At 44.4% G+C, this 16,885-nt stretch overlaps 1 protein-coding gene across 2 annotated transcripts in view; it reads left to right on the top strand.

Annotated features, from left to right (window-relative positions):
* The first annotated feature begins 4,617 nt into the window (after window positions 1-4,617).
* EEPD1 (endonuclease/exonuclease/phosphatase family domain containing 1) overlaps window positions 4,618-16,885 on the top strand; it is a 119,538-nt gene continuing 107,270 nt past the window's right edge. Inside the window, exon 1 of one of the 2 annotated variants that reach the window (XM_056520484.1) lies at window positions 4,618-5,820. In XM_056520484.1, coding sequence (XP_056376459.1) covers window positions 4,955-5,820 — 866 coding nt within the window. In that variant the 5' untranslated portion in view covers window positions 4,618-4,954. The remainder of the gene's footprint in view (window positions 5,821-16,885) is intronic. The other variant, XM_056520483.1, reaches the window with a different exon arrangement.

Genomic DNA, 16,885 nt, shown 5'->3' with positions numbered 1-16,885 from the left:
GAAGGGTGTACATGGGTGACAGAGGGGTGTACATGGGTGAAAGAGGGGTGTAGAGGAGTGTAAATGGGTGGCAGAGGGGTATAGAGAAGTGAACATGGGCGGAGGTGTGTACATGGGTGACAGAGGGGTGTACATGGGTGACAGAGGGGTGTAGAGGAGTGTACACCGGTGGCAGAGGGGTGTACATGGATGACATGGATAATAGAGGGGTGTTCATGGGTGACAAAGGGGTGTAGAAGAGCGTACATGGGTGACAGGGGGTCATAGGAGGTGACAGATTGGTGTAGAGGGGTGTACCTGGGTGACAGATGGGTGTAGAAGAGTGTACATGGGTGACAGGGGGGCGTAGGGGTGACAGAGGAGTGGACAGGAGTGACAAGGTGGTAACAGAGGGGTGACAAAGGGACAGAGGGGTGAATAGGGGGGGACATGGGTGACAAGGATGTGGTCAGAGGGATGGACAATGGGGGGTTAACATGGGTGACAGGGGGATGGACAGGGGTGACAGAGGGGTGGATAGGGGGGGCAAAATGGACATGGATGACAGGAGGCTGGACATGGGAGACAGGGGATCAGAGGGGTGGACAAAGATTACAAGGGGTAAAAGAGGGGTGGACAGTAGTGACAGAGAGGGGTGGACTGGGGTGACAAAGGGACAGAGGAGTGAATAGGGGGGTGGACATGGGTGACAGAGATGTAGACTGGGGGGTGGTCAGAGGGGTAGATGGACAGGGGTGACAGCAAGGTGGCCAAGGTAGACATGGATGACAGTGGGGTGGTCATGAGAGATGGGGGGGTGAACAGGGGGTCAGAGGGGTGGACAGGGGTGACAAGGGGTAAATGGGGTGGACAGGAGTGACAGAGAGGGGTGGACTGGGGTGACAAAGGGGTGAATAGGGGGGTGGATATGGGTGACAGGGGGTAGACCGGGAGGGGTGGACAAGGTGGACTTGGGTGACGGGGGGGGGGGTTGGACATGGGTGAATGGGGATGGGCATGGGTGACGGGGGGTGGACATGGGTGATGGGGGGGTGAACATGGGTGACAGGAGGGTTGACATGAGTGACTGGGGGTGGACATGGGTGACGGGGGTGGGGGGGGTGTCCAGGGATGAGAAGGGGTAACAAAGGAGTGGAAGGGGTACAGTACCTTCAGTAAGCCGGCACTGGAATCCGGCGCAGCTTCCACGGTGAGTTCTTCCCCTCTCCGGTAGGGCACCATTTTCGGCCTGCCACTCACTCACTGTGCCGCAGGGGGGACTCTGGTGGACGCTGGGGCACGCTGCGTGCACAGAGTGCATGCAGGTTTCCCTTCCCCCATGTGGCGCCACTTGAAATTGAAAAAAAAAAATTGAAGGCAAAATCTCTCGGCATCTCGGGCACTGCTGAACGGCACCCCCAATGTGTCGGGGTGCCCCGGTAGGGAATCACTGCTTTAACCCCTTAAAACTATAGGACATATTCTGTCTGCCACATACGGAAGCCTGTGAGGACCAGCCATAGGCTGAATCTCACAGGCTTAGTGTCAGTGTATACTAACAGTTATACTTTGATGCAGTATAGATGTAACGCAGCATAGAATAATAGGTAAAAAGTAAAAATGATAAAAATCAAATGTTTATCAATACAAAAAGTATAAAACAAATTAAATAAATGTCCCTTTTTTAATAAAGCCCTGTGTTATCGCCCAAAAAAAAACACAGTACTGTATTGACAAGAATCTATAATTTTACTCCAAAACATGGAATAAAAAAAATCAAAAGGTAGCATGCAAAAATGGTACCAATAAATAGTACATTTTGTCCCACAAAAAATAAGCCCCTTACGAAAAATAAAAAAAGATATGGCTGAGAGAAATTGGAAACACAAAAAAAATAAATAAAAAAAAAAAGGATTTTGTTGTGAATAAGAGAATGAACAAAAAAAGGTACATAAATTGGGTGTCACCATAATCGTATAGACCCTCAGAATAAAGATAAGATCATTTTTACCGCACAATAATGACCACAATAAAAAAAATTACAAAGAAATGTTTCAATTTTTCACAATATTTTGGAGGTTCTCACAAAAAATGCTGCGTGTATCAACAAAGATTTACTACTGATATAAGGTCCAATATGTCACAGAAAAACAATCTCAGAATCGCGTCACTCAGTAAAAGCATTTCAACGTTATTACCACTTAAAGAGACACGTGCCAGATTTGAAAAATTGGGCCCAGTTATTAAGGTAAAAACAGGCGGCGTCCAGGACACAGTGTGGCGGTGGATGCCAACCTTCAGTCTCACCTCTTTTATTGTCTTTGTGTCAAAATTGTGAAGTAAACTGCATTTTTCTACATATCGCAGGTCTGTGCACCAAATTTATGACATTTTTATGCTCCTTTGAAATAGGTGAGAAAAGTGAGAGAACGTGTGTCGGAGTTAGAGGCATCAATAATTCATGAGCAGATTGAAGTCAACTGTACAGTCTAGAATAGACATTATAATTACATATATGAACTGAAGTCGTCAAATACCCCATTAAGCGCAATTTCTATTGACGTACACCTTTTTGATTAATTTCCCATAGGTGTAATAAAGTTGGAAAACAAGCGTGATACATGTGATGTGTTCTGCGCCTCATGCCCTTTGAGGTATCCCTGACACTACACTGCTGTGGAATTAGGGTTTCCCCTTTCTTGCCAGTGTTTTCCAACCATAGGTGCCTCCAGCTGTTGAAAAACTACAACTCCCTCCCAGCATGTTGGAATATATAGTAGTATATAGTATAGGTCAGTGTTTCCCAACAGGGGTGCCTCCAGCTGTTGCAAAACTACAACTCCCAGCATGCTGGACTATATAGTAGTATATAGTATAGGTCAGTGTTTCCCAACAGGGGTGCCTCCAGCTGTTGCAAAACTACAACTCCCAGCATGTTGGACTATATAGTAGTATATAGTAATGGTCAGTGTTTCCCAACAGGGGTGCCTCCAGCTGTTGCAAAACTACAACTCCCAGCATGTTGGACTATATAGTAGTATATAGTATAGGTCAGTGTTTCCCAACAGGGGTGCCTCCAGCTGTTGCAAAACTACAACTAATTGTAGTTCTGCAACAGCTGGAGGCGCTCTGGTTGGGAAACATTGTTATAGTATATGGTGCAGCATTCTGGGAGTTGGAGGATTGGTTGGATAAATATCGGCCATTGCATTGCCGGTATTTTTAATATAAAAATACCAGCAAGGTGGCCAAAATACCGGCTGTGCTGGTAAAATACTGGCCAGGTGGTAACCCTATGTGGAATACATCAGCGCTATATCAGTAAGGCCCCTTTCACACAACAGGTATCATCCTGTAAAAAACCTCCGTTATTACTAAATTATTAAATTATTAAAAATCCTGAAAACGGACGGCAAAAAATCTCATTCATGTCAATGAGATTTTTTTGACCTTCCTTTTGCATCAGGTATGTCCGTTTTTACTAATGTCAGTTATTTTTGCCAGCACAAAAGACGGTGCATGCACTAATTTTTGGTCCGGCAAAAAAAAAAATGGTGAAACACCGGATGTTAAAATTTAACATTGAAGTGTATGGGAACCCGGATATTCAAAAAAAGAATCCGTTATCATCAGGTTTTTTAAATCCGTTTTAAATTTTGACAGGAGAAGAACAAGACGGGTCTAGACGGCCGCGTGAAAGCAGCCTTACCAGTTACACCCGTTTTTTTAAATCAAGTTTTTAACCCTTTTTTTTTGTAAAGCTGTACTGAGCATACTCAGTACAGCTTTACAAAAAAAGGGTTAAAAACTTGATTTAAAAAAAACAGATATAACTGGTAAGGCTGCGTTCACGCAGCGGTCTAGACCCGTCCCGTTCTTCTCCCATCAAAATTAAAAACGGATTTTAAAAAAACGGACAATAAAGGATGCAAACGGATGTTATCTGTTTGTATTTGTTTTTGTTCAGTTAATAAACAAAAAAAAAAATTTTTTTTTTGTTCTGAGCATGCTCAAAAGTAAAAACGGACATTTAAGGCTCATCCGTTTCCATAGACTTCAATGTTAAATTTACTGTATCCTTTTTTCTTCCGTTTTTTGGACGGAAGAAAAAATACTGCATGTGCCGTTTTTTCTGCCGTAAAAAAGAAACCGGAAATGAGTGCAGACGGGTGAAAACGGATTGTAAAAAAATCCCATTGACATGAACGGGATTTTTTTAAAACCGTTTTGAATCCGTTTACAGCCTGCAAAAAAGGAAACAAAACAGGGATAAAAAAAAAAACGGGGACAGACGGCCGTGTGAACGCACCCTAATAACAGATAATCAGTTTTTAAAGAAAAAAAATATAAAAAATGACGGATGATGGTCATTAGTTATCATCTGTTATTACCAGTTATTGCATCCGTTTTTTCCCTCAGTTATTGTAAAATAACGGCAGGATGATACCTGTAGTGTGAAAGGGGCCTAAGCAGGTAAGAAGTATTCTGAAGCCATTTCTTTCATCACATACTAAGTTCATGTCATGGCTCAAATCACTACAGAGCATAGACGATAGCGCTTGTCGTGTGTATCATGTCGCGACACAGGAGCGCGGTACTCGGAACAGACAGAAGGAAAGCGCTGAGGTGACGGCTGGAGCGGCTCTGTCAGTGGGAGGGGTCAGTGCGGGGGGTGTGGCCTGCACTAGTACGTATGGAGCTGTGAGGAAACAGAGCGGAGCGCAGTGCACGGGACCTCGGTAATCTGCCCGCCCGGGGATGCTGCTCCGGGGGTCTCCTCCTGATCACCCGGTCACTGCACTACTCAGATCAGAAGCATCCAGGGAGGCTGTCATCGTGTGCCGGTAGCTGCAGCTGGACTGCACATGGCTACCGGTGTCATAGCAGTAGTAGTCACTCTCTAGCTGTAGTTACCCTGCAGAGGATCTCCGCCGTCTATAGCTGGACCCTGACTAGTGGCGAGAAGAATCGCAGGATGGGGGGCAACCTCGGCTGTCATCGCTCCATCCCCAAGGACCCGTCAGATCTGTGCCAGAAGAACCGCAAGTTCAGCGCCGCCTGTAACTTCAGCAACATTCTGGTGAGCCAGGAGCGGCTGAACATCAACACGGCCACCGAGGAGGAGCTCATGACCTTACCGGGGGTCACCAGGCAGGTGGCGCAGAACATCGTGGAGTACAGAGAGTATATCGGGGGCTTCAAGAAAGTGGAGGACTTGGCACTGGTCAGCGGGGTGGGGGCTGCCAAACTGGAGCAGGTGAAGTTTGAGATCTGTGTGAGTAGTAAGAGTGGGTCTGCCCAGCACTCACCCAGCTCTCTGAGGAAGGACATGGAGTATGGGCACCATAGTGGGCACCTGTCTGCAACCAGGATCAACATAAACACTGCAACAGCCTCCCAGCTGATGAACCTCAGAGGGTTAACCGATGAGATGGCCCAGGATATTATTCACTATCGCACACAGCATGGCCCCTTGAAGAGCATTGAGGACTTAGTCAAGGTGGACTCCATCACTGTCTCGTTTCTGGATAAAGTAAGGAACCAGGTCTATGTACAGAGGTCTAGGCCGCCGTCCACGCACACCAATGGAGGTTTACACTTCATGGCCAAACCTCATCCCAGTCCCACCTCTCTAAGTTTGCAGAGTGAAGACCTTGACTTCCCACCTGGAGGACCAACTCAGCTCATATCTACAAGGCCGGCTGTAGAAGTCTTTGGTGGTGTCAGGGAAGGGAAGCCTGTGCTCAGGTTGGCCACATGGAACCTACAAAACTGTAGCCTGGACAAAGCCAGCAATCCCGGGGTGAGGGAAGTGGTGTGCATGACCATTCTGGAGAACAGGTAAGTTGGCACAGGCTCATCTTTTCTAGGTCACACTTTGAGTTATAGACAAAAGGAGATCCAAGAAAGGGAGATGAATCGCGCTGCCACAAGAAGGATATATGGGTAAATTTATTGCACACAAAGGATCCGCGCAACGCCTTTCAAAGCCGTTCCGGCTTTGAAACGCGTTGCGTGGATCCTTTGTGTGCAATAAATTTACCCATATATCCTTCTTGTGGCAGCGTGATTCATCTCCCTTTCTTGGATCTCCTCTTGTCTATATTTGCGCCTGGACGCTGGGAGCCGCAGCAGCCGTGATTACAGGATTCCTGATCAAGCGCATTGAGTGTTATGCCTCAATTCGCACAACTCGCATAGGTGAGTGCGTTTTGATTGGGCTCTTCACTATCTCATCCATCAGGTTCCATCCAGGGGCGCGCACCCTGTTCTCTTTTGTATTACACTTTGAGTTATGGAAATATCCTTACCTGACCCCCTTTGCAAAGGGATTATGGAAAGAAAGCATTGAACTTGTTGCTGTGATCTGTTGAATGAAACTAAATGTAAGCATTAGAAGAATCCTACTAGACATTTCTGTAAACGTAGAAATTGGGTCTTATATCATTATATCTGAATGCAATATTGACTGCGATGTAGGTGTAATATTCTGTAAACAAGTGCAAGACAGAATAGGGAGGGCACACTAGACGGGTAAATCACCTAGATAGGATCAGCGGGCAGCCTCAATAGATGTGGTGACACCTGCGGGGTGCATGTACTAAAGGTAAAGTATCAGCAAGCAACTACAACGCAACTACAACAGAAACGTAAATGCACTCACCGCAGGTTACTTGTCACTGCATTCCGGGTGGCAGGTGGCTGGATCTCAGCGTGGACGCATGGTGTTTAAGCACTCAGAGGCAACGCCGGCAGGTTCGCATGAGAGTGCGTGCTTCTTCCTGCCTCGCGAGGCCGGAAGAAGCACGCACTCTCGTGCGAAACTGTCGGCGTTGCCTCTGAGCGCTTAAACACCATGCGTCCACGCTAAGATCCAGCCACCTGCCACCTGGAATGCAGTGACAAGTATCCTGCGGTGAGTGCATTTACGTTTCTGTTGTAGTCGTAATATTCTGTAATGTGTCATCCACACAGAATACAACAAAGTACAAATAAGTATCATCACCACCGCTGCTGTCTATGTGTGATGTGCAGGAATGGACAATGGAATGTGAACACAAACCCTTAATACATCTTAATGCTTTGCAGTGTGTTTAATCAAGGTGATAGGGTTAAATGATCAGAATGCAAAGCGCCAGTGAATTACAGAAGATTATGGCCATATATGTCTAGGTGATCTAGACATCTTTTCGGTAATGTTAAAGTTCCCGTATCAGGTTTTTAATGAAAAACTGATTCCTCAGAACCTGTATCAAAACGTGTGTACAAATTTTAACCGTATACAGTTAAAAACCATATACGGTTTAAATGAAAAATAAAGAAAAAAGGGAACAAAGGGGGCGCTATCTAAGTGCCGTAAATGTGGTATTAAATATGATGTTTGAAAAAAATGGAAATAGCGTTCATGAGTTGAATACTGAGCAAAAGTGGGATTGGCACACTCACCTTGTTGTGTTGCGCTAGCTCAGGCAAAACACTGGTGTTCGCTTTGTTAGTGCATTCACTCTGTGGGTTCCTCTGGGCTGCCGAGCATCTGTCCCGATGTCCCGTGGTATCGGTCTGGTCAATGGTAGTGTCGGTGCTGGAGGACCTCAGCAAGGTGCTTGTCCAGCCCTGGTAAAGATGATGCTTCTCTGGGGCGCCTCAAGGAATGCAGGTACTTGGGCCTCCGACCCAATGCTGGGTTGTGCAAGGATGATGCAGGAGCAGGTTGTACTTTAAAAAGTCGACCACGATTTTAGGTGCGGTGGAAAAGCGCATACGGGGCAAAAATGAGCCGACCGGAGTCAGCGTTTCACTGCGGTCAGCTCATTGAAATGAATTACATACGGGACCGCATGCAAAGGCATACGGGAGCGCAAGTTTTCAGCTCCCCCTGCCATATGCGGTCCCGTATGGGACAAAACGTGATGTGAACCCAGCCTCAAATGTGAGTGCAGGTATGGACAACACTAAGGTATGGCCAAATAGAAACAGTCTCTAATTTGTAAACATTGTATTGTTTAGTTACATTGTATTAAACAAAGCAGTCAAACCACTAACATCCCCTTTCATCCCAATACTTTAGTGATAGTAAATGAGTCTCATGAGGAAAATGCAGGTGGTTTCCGAGTTTTGGTAACCTTTATGGTTAGACTTTATTATGTCATAAAAGGTCCAGCAATTACTTATTGTTAGTACTGTGATGGTTCATGGGTTTATGACTATAGTATACAACATTTTAGAAAGATAAACAAGGGGAACGAAAGATAAGTGTACCATTCCAAGATTGTTATGTCTTGCTCTATCCAGGCAGATAGTGGGTTTCGGACTAGACCAAGCATTTTGTTAGCGTCTGACAGATTAGTATGCATTCTGCCTAGTCACTGATCAGCAGTATATTTACTGTAAACTCTGCATGTCAAGAAGTCATGCTTTATAGAAATATGTTTGAATACTTTTGACCAAAATGCTTACTTTATGTATCAGTATAATTTGCATAGTTACAGCCAGTCCTACATTGGGATATAGCTATGCAAATGATTGTGAGAGTCCCACTATATCTATATAGGACATGGACACTCACATTTACATTAGTTACATTGTAAACCTTTTCACACAGGACCCATTGTTTGAATCATCCCATAAAGCAGTGGTCTTCAACCTGCGGACCTCCAGATGTTGCAAAACGACAACTCTCAGCATGCCCGGACAGCCGTTGGCTGTCCGGGCATGCTGGGAGTTGTAGTTTTGCAACATCTGGAGGTCCGCAGGTTGAAGACCACTGCCATAAAGCTTGTCATATTTATTAGATATGTGTCAGTCTGTATTTCTATTACAATTTGACAGTATGTGGCACATTTACGTTGTCAGCTTGTTAAAATGGGTTCACAGTGTATATATGCATGTACTGGCACGGGTCCTATTGTTTTTAAAGGGGTATTCCATTTTTTTTATGTATCAACTGGCTCCAGAAAGTTAAATAGATTTGTAAATTACTTCTATTAAAAAATCTTAATCCTTCCAGTACTTATCAGCTGCTGAAGTTGAGTTGTTCTTTTCTGTCTAACTGCTCTCTGATGACACCTGTCTCGGGAGCTGTCCAGAGTAGGAGCTAATCTCCATAGCAAACCTCTTATGCTCCAGACAGTTCCTGAGACAGACAAAGGTGTCAGCAGAGAGCACTGTTGTCAGACAGAAAAGAACAACTAAACTTCAGTAGCTGATAACTATTGGAAGGATTGAGATTTTTTTAATGTAAATAATTTACAAATCTGTTTAACTTTCTGTAACCAGTTGATCTAAAAAGAAAAGTTTTTTTCCTGGAATACATCTTTAATGGCCGCAATGTAAGCATTGACATTGTCTGATATGTACGTTTAGGTACTGTCCATTTGTTTTGACAATATTTTTATTAATTCATATTATTTCATATTTTTATCAATGTAACATGAAAATTTTAAGGGGTACTCTGCTGCTCAGCATTTGGAACAAACTGTTCAGAATGCTGGAGCCGGCGCCAGGAGCTCGTGGCGTCACCCCCCTCCCCCCCCCTCAATGCAAGTCTGTGGGAGGGGGCCGTCATGCCCCTTCCCATAGACTTGCATTGAGGGTGCGGGCCTGGCATCATGAGGGGGCGGGGCTATGACATCACGAGTTCCTGGCTCCAGTGTTCAGAACAGTTTGTTCCGAATGCTGAGCAGCGGAGTACCCCTTTAAGCCCCTAGAACAAAATATAAACTCCACTATGATCACCATGAGAAGTCAGTGAGGTCAGACCAGGAAAATCTTATGATTAATGTGGTCTTCATTCCATGTCTTTTACTAATACACAAGGATAGTGATAACAGTGATGATACAGACAGAGATAATGCATATGGTGATATCAAGGCATAGACATCATGCACGCAGTAATGTCGCAACTCATGGGTAATCCGCTTATCAAACTCACTACTCCAAAATGAACCAGCAGTAATCTCACTGTAGTAATGTACCCCAAATGATGTCACAGCGCAAGATTAATGCACATGTGATGTTACAGTACATGGATTATGAGATAATATGATAATAAAGGTGATGAAAGAATAAAATATTTTCCTTGCTCTTCAAGAGACCTGCATTTTCTAGCTTCTCCCATCATCTATAGTCATCACTAGCCTTTGAATAGAGATGAGCCTATCTAAGGCTTTCTATAAGACACTATCTCATATCATTTATGCAGCTATCAAGGTTTATGACTCTTCCAAAGTTTTCCAGAATCTTAGTGCTGTAATTACAAAAACTGTGGCAAAAAAAATTAATAAAAAATTACTGGAAAAAATGCAACATTATACCACAGCTTCAAGGAGGTTTTACATGGGGCAGTTGTTATGTAAAACAACTATAACATCGAGCAGCCTTGTTCTATCAACAGATGGTGTAAACATGTGTGGCAAGTGCGTGCCCAGCGGGAATTTGTTGGTGCCTATAAGCTATTATTCACCAGTCCTATTTCCCCTTGTGCTCACCGGTATCTGATATTCCTTATGAAAAGAAAAAGAAAAATGTACAGCTCACCCATGTCTTATATTAAGACACTCCACATGATAAGGATGGGGCAAGGTAGAATGCAGCATAGAGGTAGAGGGGAGCCGGAAGGAAACATCCAACACTTGTCTTTCCATTATTAAACATCAAATTTTAGAAAAGTAAGAAAACCATCAAAGGTTTCTTTATACTGTAAATGTCCCAGGAAATGTATCAGCTGAGTAAGGAGTTTCAAGCATTCTAAGTACGGGACTCTTACTCATGCTACATTTCACAATTACCGCATGACCCATCAAGAGGGTCTTGTTTTGGACCTAATATTAACCAATAGGCCAGAGTGAATATCAACAGTAGAGGAAAGGGGTCACCTAGGTAATAGTAACCACAACGTAATAGGTTTTCAGCTATCCTATAATAAAAAGTGTTGTGGCGGAGCTACAGTAAAGACTAATTTTCTACTAGAGAAGACCTTAGAGGCATAAACAGGAATAATGTTCTCAAAAGTACACAAGTTGAATGGGACACTTTTTTAAGAGCATCCTAAAAAGGTCCTGTGAACAATTATATATACTATGGAAATAAACATGTTGGAAACAGGAGAAAACCTATGGCTGAATCAAACCATAAGGCTATGTTAATGCCTTCTGCGGACCCATTCACACTGCGGAATTTTAGCGGCGGAGAATTTTGTTGCTGAACTTGATCCGCCAAAATATTTAGCACATTCATTCTTTCGGCCGAATTATGCGCGGACTGCAATGCCATTAATGGTGAGGTTGCAGGTCCACTCGATTCTACCACCGAAAGATAGATATTCCCTAAGGGGTGGGATAAATGATGGAAAGATAGTTTTAAAGACATACTGCAGCCTTGGACAACTTATCCCCTATCCGCAGGATAGGGGATAAGTGTCTGATCACTGGGTGCCGAACAGCTGGGACCCCTTGTGATCTCCCTTGCAAGGATCTGGAACTGCCGCAGCTCTGTGTGGCTAATGCATGTTTTGTCGACCACACTAAGAGGTCATTATACACGCCCCCTCCATTAAGCTTTATGGGAGAGGCAGGGATGCACGAATGGTGCATTTCCACCTCTCCCATAGAGATACATGGAGGGGGTGTGTCAGCCGGGGAGTCATGCTGCGGTCTACACGCCTTAAGCATGGGGAGAGTTTACGGCTGGGCGGTATGACCAAATATGTGTATCACGGTATTTTTTTAACTTACGGCGGTTCCACGGTATATAACGGTATTTCCCCCCCCCCCCCTCAATGAAGTCACCCGCGCTCAGTGTTCAGCAACCCCCCCCAAATCATGTGACCCGCCAGCACTGTTCTCCCCCCCCCCAATTAATGATCAGCCCAGCAGGGCACTACTCACAGATGTCACGTTCAAGCACTGCCCTCCTCCTCTCTGTTGGGAGACGCTGGCGCTGGAACTTACTGTACACCAGTGGTCTCCAACCTGCGGACCTCCAGTTGTTGCAAAACTACAACTCCCAGCATGCCCGGACAGCCAACGGTTGTCCGAGCATGCTGGGAGTTGTAGTTTTGCAACAGCTGGAGGTCCGCAGGTTGGAGACCACTGCTGTCCGCTGTATCCCTATGCCCGGGCTGCAAAACATAGAGAAAATAAACTTTAAACTCACCTACGTTGGGGCCACACGCTGGGGACTGGGGAGGACAGCCGCCAGCCTATCCCGCCCCGGCTAGAGCTTCTTACATGACAGTGGGCTCAGCCTATCACTGGCCGGGGCGGGACATCGCTCCGGCCGGTGATAGGCTGGCGGCTGTCCTCCCCAGTCCCCAGCGTGTGGCCCCGACGTAGGTGACTTTAAAGTTTATTTTCTCTATGTTTTGCAGCCCGGCATAGGGATACAGCGGACAGCAGTGGTCTCCAACCTGCGGACCTCCAGCTGTTGCAAAACTACAACTCCCAGCATGCCCGGACAGCAGTTGGCTGTCCTGGCATGCTGGGAGTTGTAGTTTTGAAGCATCTGGAGGCCCGCAGGTTGGAGACCACTGGCGTACAGTGAGTTCCAGCGCCCGGCGGCCCCCAACAAAGAGGAAGAGGGCAGTGCTTGAACGTGACATCTGTGAGTAGTGCCCCGCTGGGCTGATCATTAATTGGGGGGGGGGGGGGGGGAGCAGAACAGCGCTGGCAGGTCACATAGGATTAGTTCCCCGATGTGGGGACAGCGCTGCGCTAGGCTGATAATACATTCCCGAGGGGGAGGGGCCCAACCGGTTTTGCGGTATGGGGGAAAATTCATATCGTGCAGCCCAAAAAATTCGGTATTTGGTATGAACCGGTATACCGCCCAGCCCTAGGAGAGCTGCTGTAGAACCTTCGGACCCCCCCACCCCGATCAGACACTTAAAACCCTTTCCTGCAGATAGAGGATAAGTTGTTGAAGGCTGCAGTACTCCTTTAAAACTGCTGAAACAAGAAGATATTTAAAGTGAAATTTAAGAAGAAAAGTAGTGTAAAAGATAAATAAAGGTCACAAAGATTAAAACAGAAGGATTTGTTGTCATAGAACCCCAAAATATTTTTCACTTATATAAATTTAAAGAATTTAGTTTACAAATAAAAGTTTTGGTCCCTGAGGAATATTAAATACCCTTTACAGGTGCCATGAGTAGGAATAATCTAAAGTCTGCATTAAGAGCCCCCTATGCAACCTAAATGGAACCTGTAACCAGGTTTTACCCTATATAACTGTCGGCAACACGTTTTACATCATACAAAAATGTTTCCTATCTTGCCCATATGTCCTCCTGCCTGTCCTCCTCACTGAAGAAAAACAGAAATCCATAAAATGCATGAAAAACAAATATCACATATGAAAGGCATCTTGATACATTTAGGGGTAAAGTCACCCCGAGTAGGACCTCTTTGTAATATATGTAATTATAGACTTGTTGTGAAGGCGGTGGTGCCCTCAGTTCTACAAACACATACAAACATCCTATTTTCATTATGAAGAAACATTTTCCTAAATCACTTTTATTAGATTTGTGAGTGCAACATAAGACATACAACCTGTGAATGACCTGAAATGTAATACTCAAATCTAATTCAGTATATAAGGCAGCGTGCCACAGAGCTGCTAAACTATCCCTCCATTTATTTTAGTGTCTGGTGTCTGTAGATACATAAAGACAAGCTGCAATCATTTCAAGGCCTATAGATGTATTTCTGACATTCTGACTATAGAGCACCAACATAATCCACAGCACTATTTATTTTTGCCATGTTCCTAAAGAGACCTAAAAAAAGAAATAATATATGAGTTCCTTTTATAGTTTTTTTTACAACATTTTGAAATCTTTGAGGCTTTGTCATATACTAGTGATTTCCAGTGCTCCAGGAAAATGTGTCTCCGATATGAAATGGTTAGTGCATGCATTGTACACTGACGACTGATAACATTAGAGTTATAAGATGGGAATTAGGGAACTATAAGGGCAGACATTTGCGGATAAAATTTTTGTCTTTGTGTTTTTTTTTTTAACATTAAAGGGGTACTCCACCCTTAGACATCTTAGCATGACTCTGCCCCCGTGTGACGTCACGCCCCACCCCCTCAATGCAAGTCTATGGGAGGGGGCGTGATGGCCGTCATGCATTATGTCACACGGGGCGGAGTCGTGACATCACGATCTTCCGTCCCCGTGGTCGGGAGGAATTAGCCTGAGAGCCTCCAGTGCTTCTGGAAGCAGCGGTGCGTTGGGGGGGTATTCCGGTGGGGGGGAGAGGCGGTGTGGTGGGGGGGGGAGAGGCACGGTGCGGTGGGGGAGCGGCGCAGTGCGGTGGTGGGGGGTGCGGTGAATTATCGGCAAGGTAATTGCCAATACTGATAACGTCCAAAATCGTGAATATCGGCCGATAATATCGGCCAAACCGATAATCTGTCGATCCCTAATTGCGGGGGTCCCCAGCGGCCAGACCTCGGTGATCTGACATCTTATCCCCTATCCTTTGGATAGGGGATAAGATGCCTAGGGGTGGAGTACCCCTTTAACTAGACTGATCCAGTCATAACAATACATCTGTCATTCAGATTTCAAAAATGATTTCATCTTTATGTAGCATTGACAGATCTTCAGTGTAAGTTTTGAAAGTAATAGTATATACCATGAACTTGCAAAGCAATAGATCCTGCTGTGTAAGCATCCACTTTAAATGCAATCCACCTAGTTTATTTTTGGGGGGTGTCACGATCACACCCTATAGGTCCAGCCAAGACATTAGAGAGAGTGTGATATTGCAAGGGTTAAAGCCGCCAGACCTCTGGGTATCCACTACTAGTCCCAGCAAGTCACCAAATTAACCCTTAGATAAACGTGTTTCCACCAGAGCTGCCTTCAGAAAGGTGAGCTCATATATTTAGAGATCAAAGACCAGAGCTGATTAATTAAACATTTAATCTGATAAAAGGTATCACAGTGCTAAATATATAAAAATACAGAAACAAATGACATACAGGTAGAAAAATATATAAAAGAGTTTTGCAAGGCAAGTTCAGAAAACAAAAGATGAAGTTCTTACAGCATGATGATATAGCAGTCCATGTGAGTGCTGTTCTTAGGATGGTCTTGTCAGCTTGTGGCACAGCATTGAACAACAGTTGAGTCCAGCATTTTAAGTCTTATCTGCTTCTTTGGAGGGAAACTCCATTCCCCCCCTCCCCTCTGATCCCACCAGGTGGGGCATCTCTCTTCCTGACCCCTTATCTGTTTGATTATATGATAGGACCAGAGTGCATGAATTCAAAGGAGATACCAAATAGCTAGACCCCCAATAAAATGCAACACACAAACCCACAGTCTGAATGACCTCTCACCCCCAGGTCTTAGTTTATACACAGATACAATAAAACCACATGTATGTTTCCATAATCAGGCCTTGGGCCTGACAGGGTGGGGTGGGGTGGGGGGGGGGGGGTTGGAAAGGGGGGTTTGATATTTGATCTTTTCTTCGCCTTCTTCTGGATTATGATTCCGGCATCATGTAGTCATGTTCCACTTGATGATGTGGATTATGAAATACAAAAAGACCACCTTTTTGAGAAGACCACGTCATTTAGACCAGGTATTTTTGTAATTTAATTTTAATTATTTACCTTCCTGATTGCTGTTTCTTTGCCGTGGTTATCATATTAGATTTATAGAGTAATTCCACCACAAAAAGTAATTGCCTATCGGTAGGAAATGCCACCATTTTCTGGTCAGTGGTGCTTTGACTACCAGGACCACTGCTGATCCTGAAAATGAAGGTTCATTGGGGGTAAACGAAGTTGGACCGCCACTGATCAGAATGTAATGATATTTCCTTTCAGTATGTTGTCATTATCTGTGATGGATGTAACAATTTAAAGGAACCTTGAAAATCTTCTGTCAGTGTAATAAGGGGGCATTCACATCACAATTTGTGCCCCAAGACACTAATATGTTGCCAAAAGCTCAAAACCGGTTTCTGGCGTATCTGTGTTCAGATTGGCACGGGTCCCATTAAATTTAATGACCCAAATGTGTCACTTAGTGACTATCCATATACACTTCGTGGTCGTTTTCTGTGCATATCCGAGTTTAGGCTCGGACTAATAAACTTAGCAGACCACGTTTTTCAGTCCAAGCCAAAACTCTGTTATGCATGGTTACTTGGTGACAACGTTTAAATCATTGAATTGGATGGGGCCACTCTGATCCAAGCACCAATGACATATGAGGCATATTCAAAGGCGTGCCTATTAACTGCGTGTCTAATAAATGTCTGAATATTACAGTAAAAAAAAAAGTTTTGAATGAACCTATCAGTAAGAATGAAGAGCCACTTTTTGGCAACTTTCCAAAATAAAAGCATTAAACATGAAGAATATGTTATGCATAATGAGGAAATACTAATTTGGATGTTCTTACCAGTCCGTGTATGAATTGCAGTCATGCTTGAGTATTGTAATAGTGACCAATAGGATGGTCAGCGACTGACAGACTCTGTGTTTGGATTCTGTGGAATCAGAGTATAGAACAATGGCCAGCCTTGTTAGCATGCTGAGGAGGAGAAAAGCATTCTGCAATCTACAAGGCTGCTCGGAAGCTTTCCAGGACAGTTCAGTGTTGGTGAGAAATGTAAATTAAATGAATAATAAAAACTCTTCAGTATTAAAAGTATTGACTACTCATAATAGGCTATTCCAGGAGGCCTATCAAATCGTGGTCAGTTTCAGCATAGAACTAGCACATACATCTTATAATTTAGCTGCCTCTTAGATTGTCGCTCTACCCAGCAACAGTTTCACAGGAAACATGTAAACCAGTGTAAATTACATTTTTGGGTTGTAAAAAAAAATGCCAGCACAATTTTTATGGTGTATTTTATAAGTTAATGTTTCCTGT

This window comes from Hyla sarda, chromosome 5 (genome assembly GCF_029499605.1).
Source record: "Hyla sarda isolate aHylSar1 chromosome 5, aHylSar1.hap1, whole genome shotgun sequence".
Taxonomy (NCBI): Eukaryota; Metazoa; Chordata; class Amphibia; order Anura; family Hylidae; genus Hyla; species Hyla sarda.
Note: the sequence above shows the minus strand (reverse complement) of the source record. Positions and strands in the feature narration are given on the sequence as shown.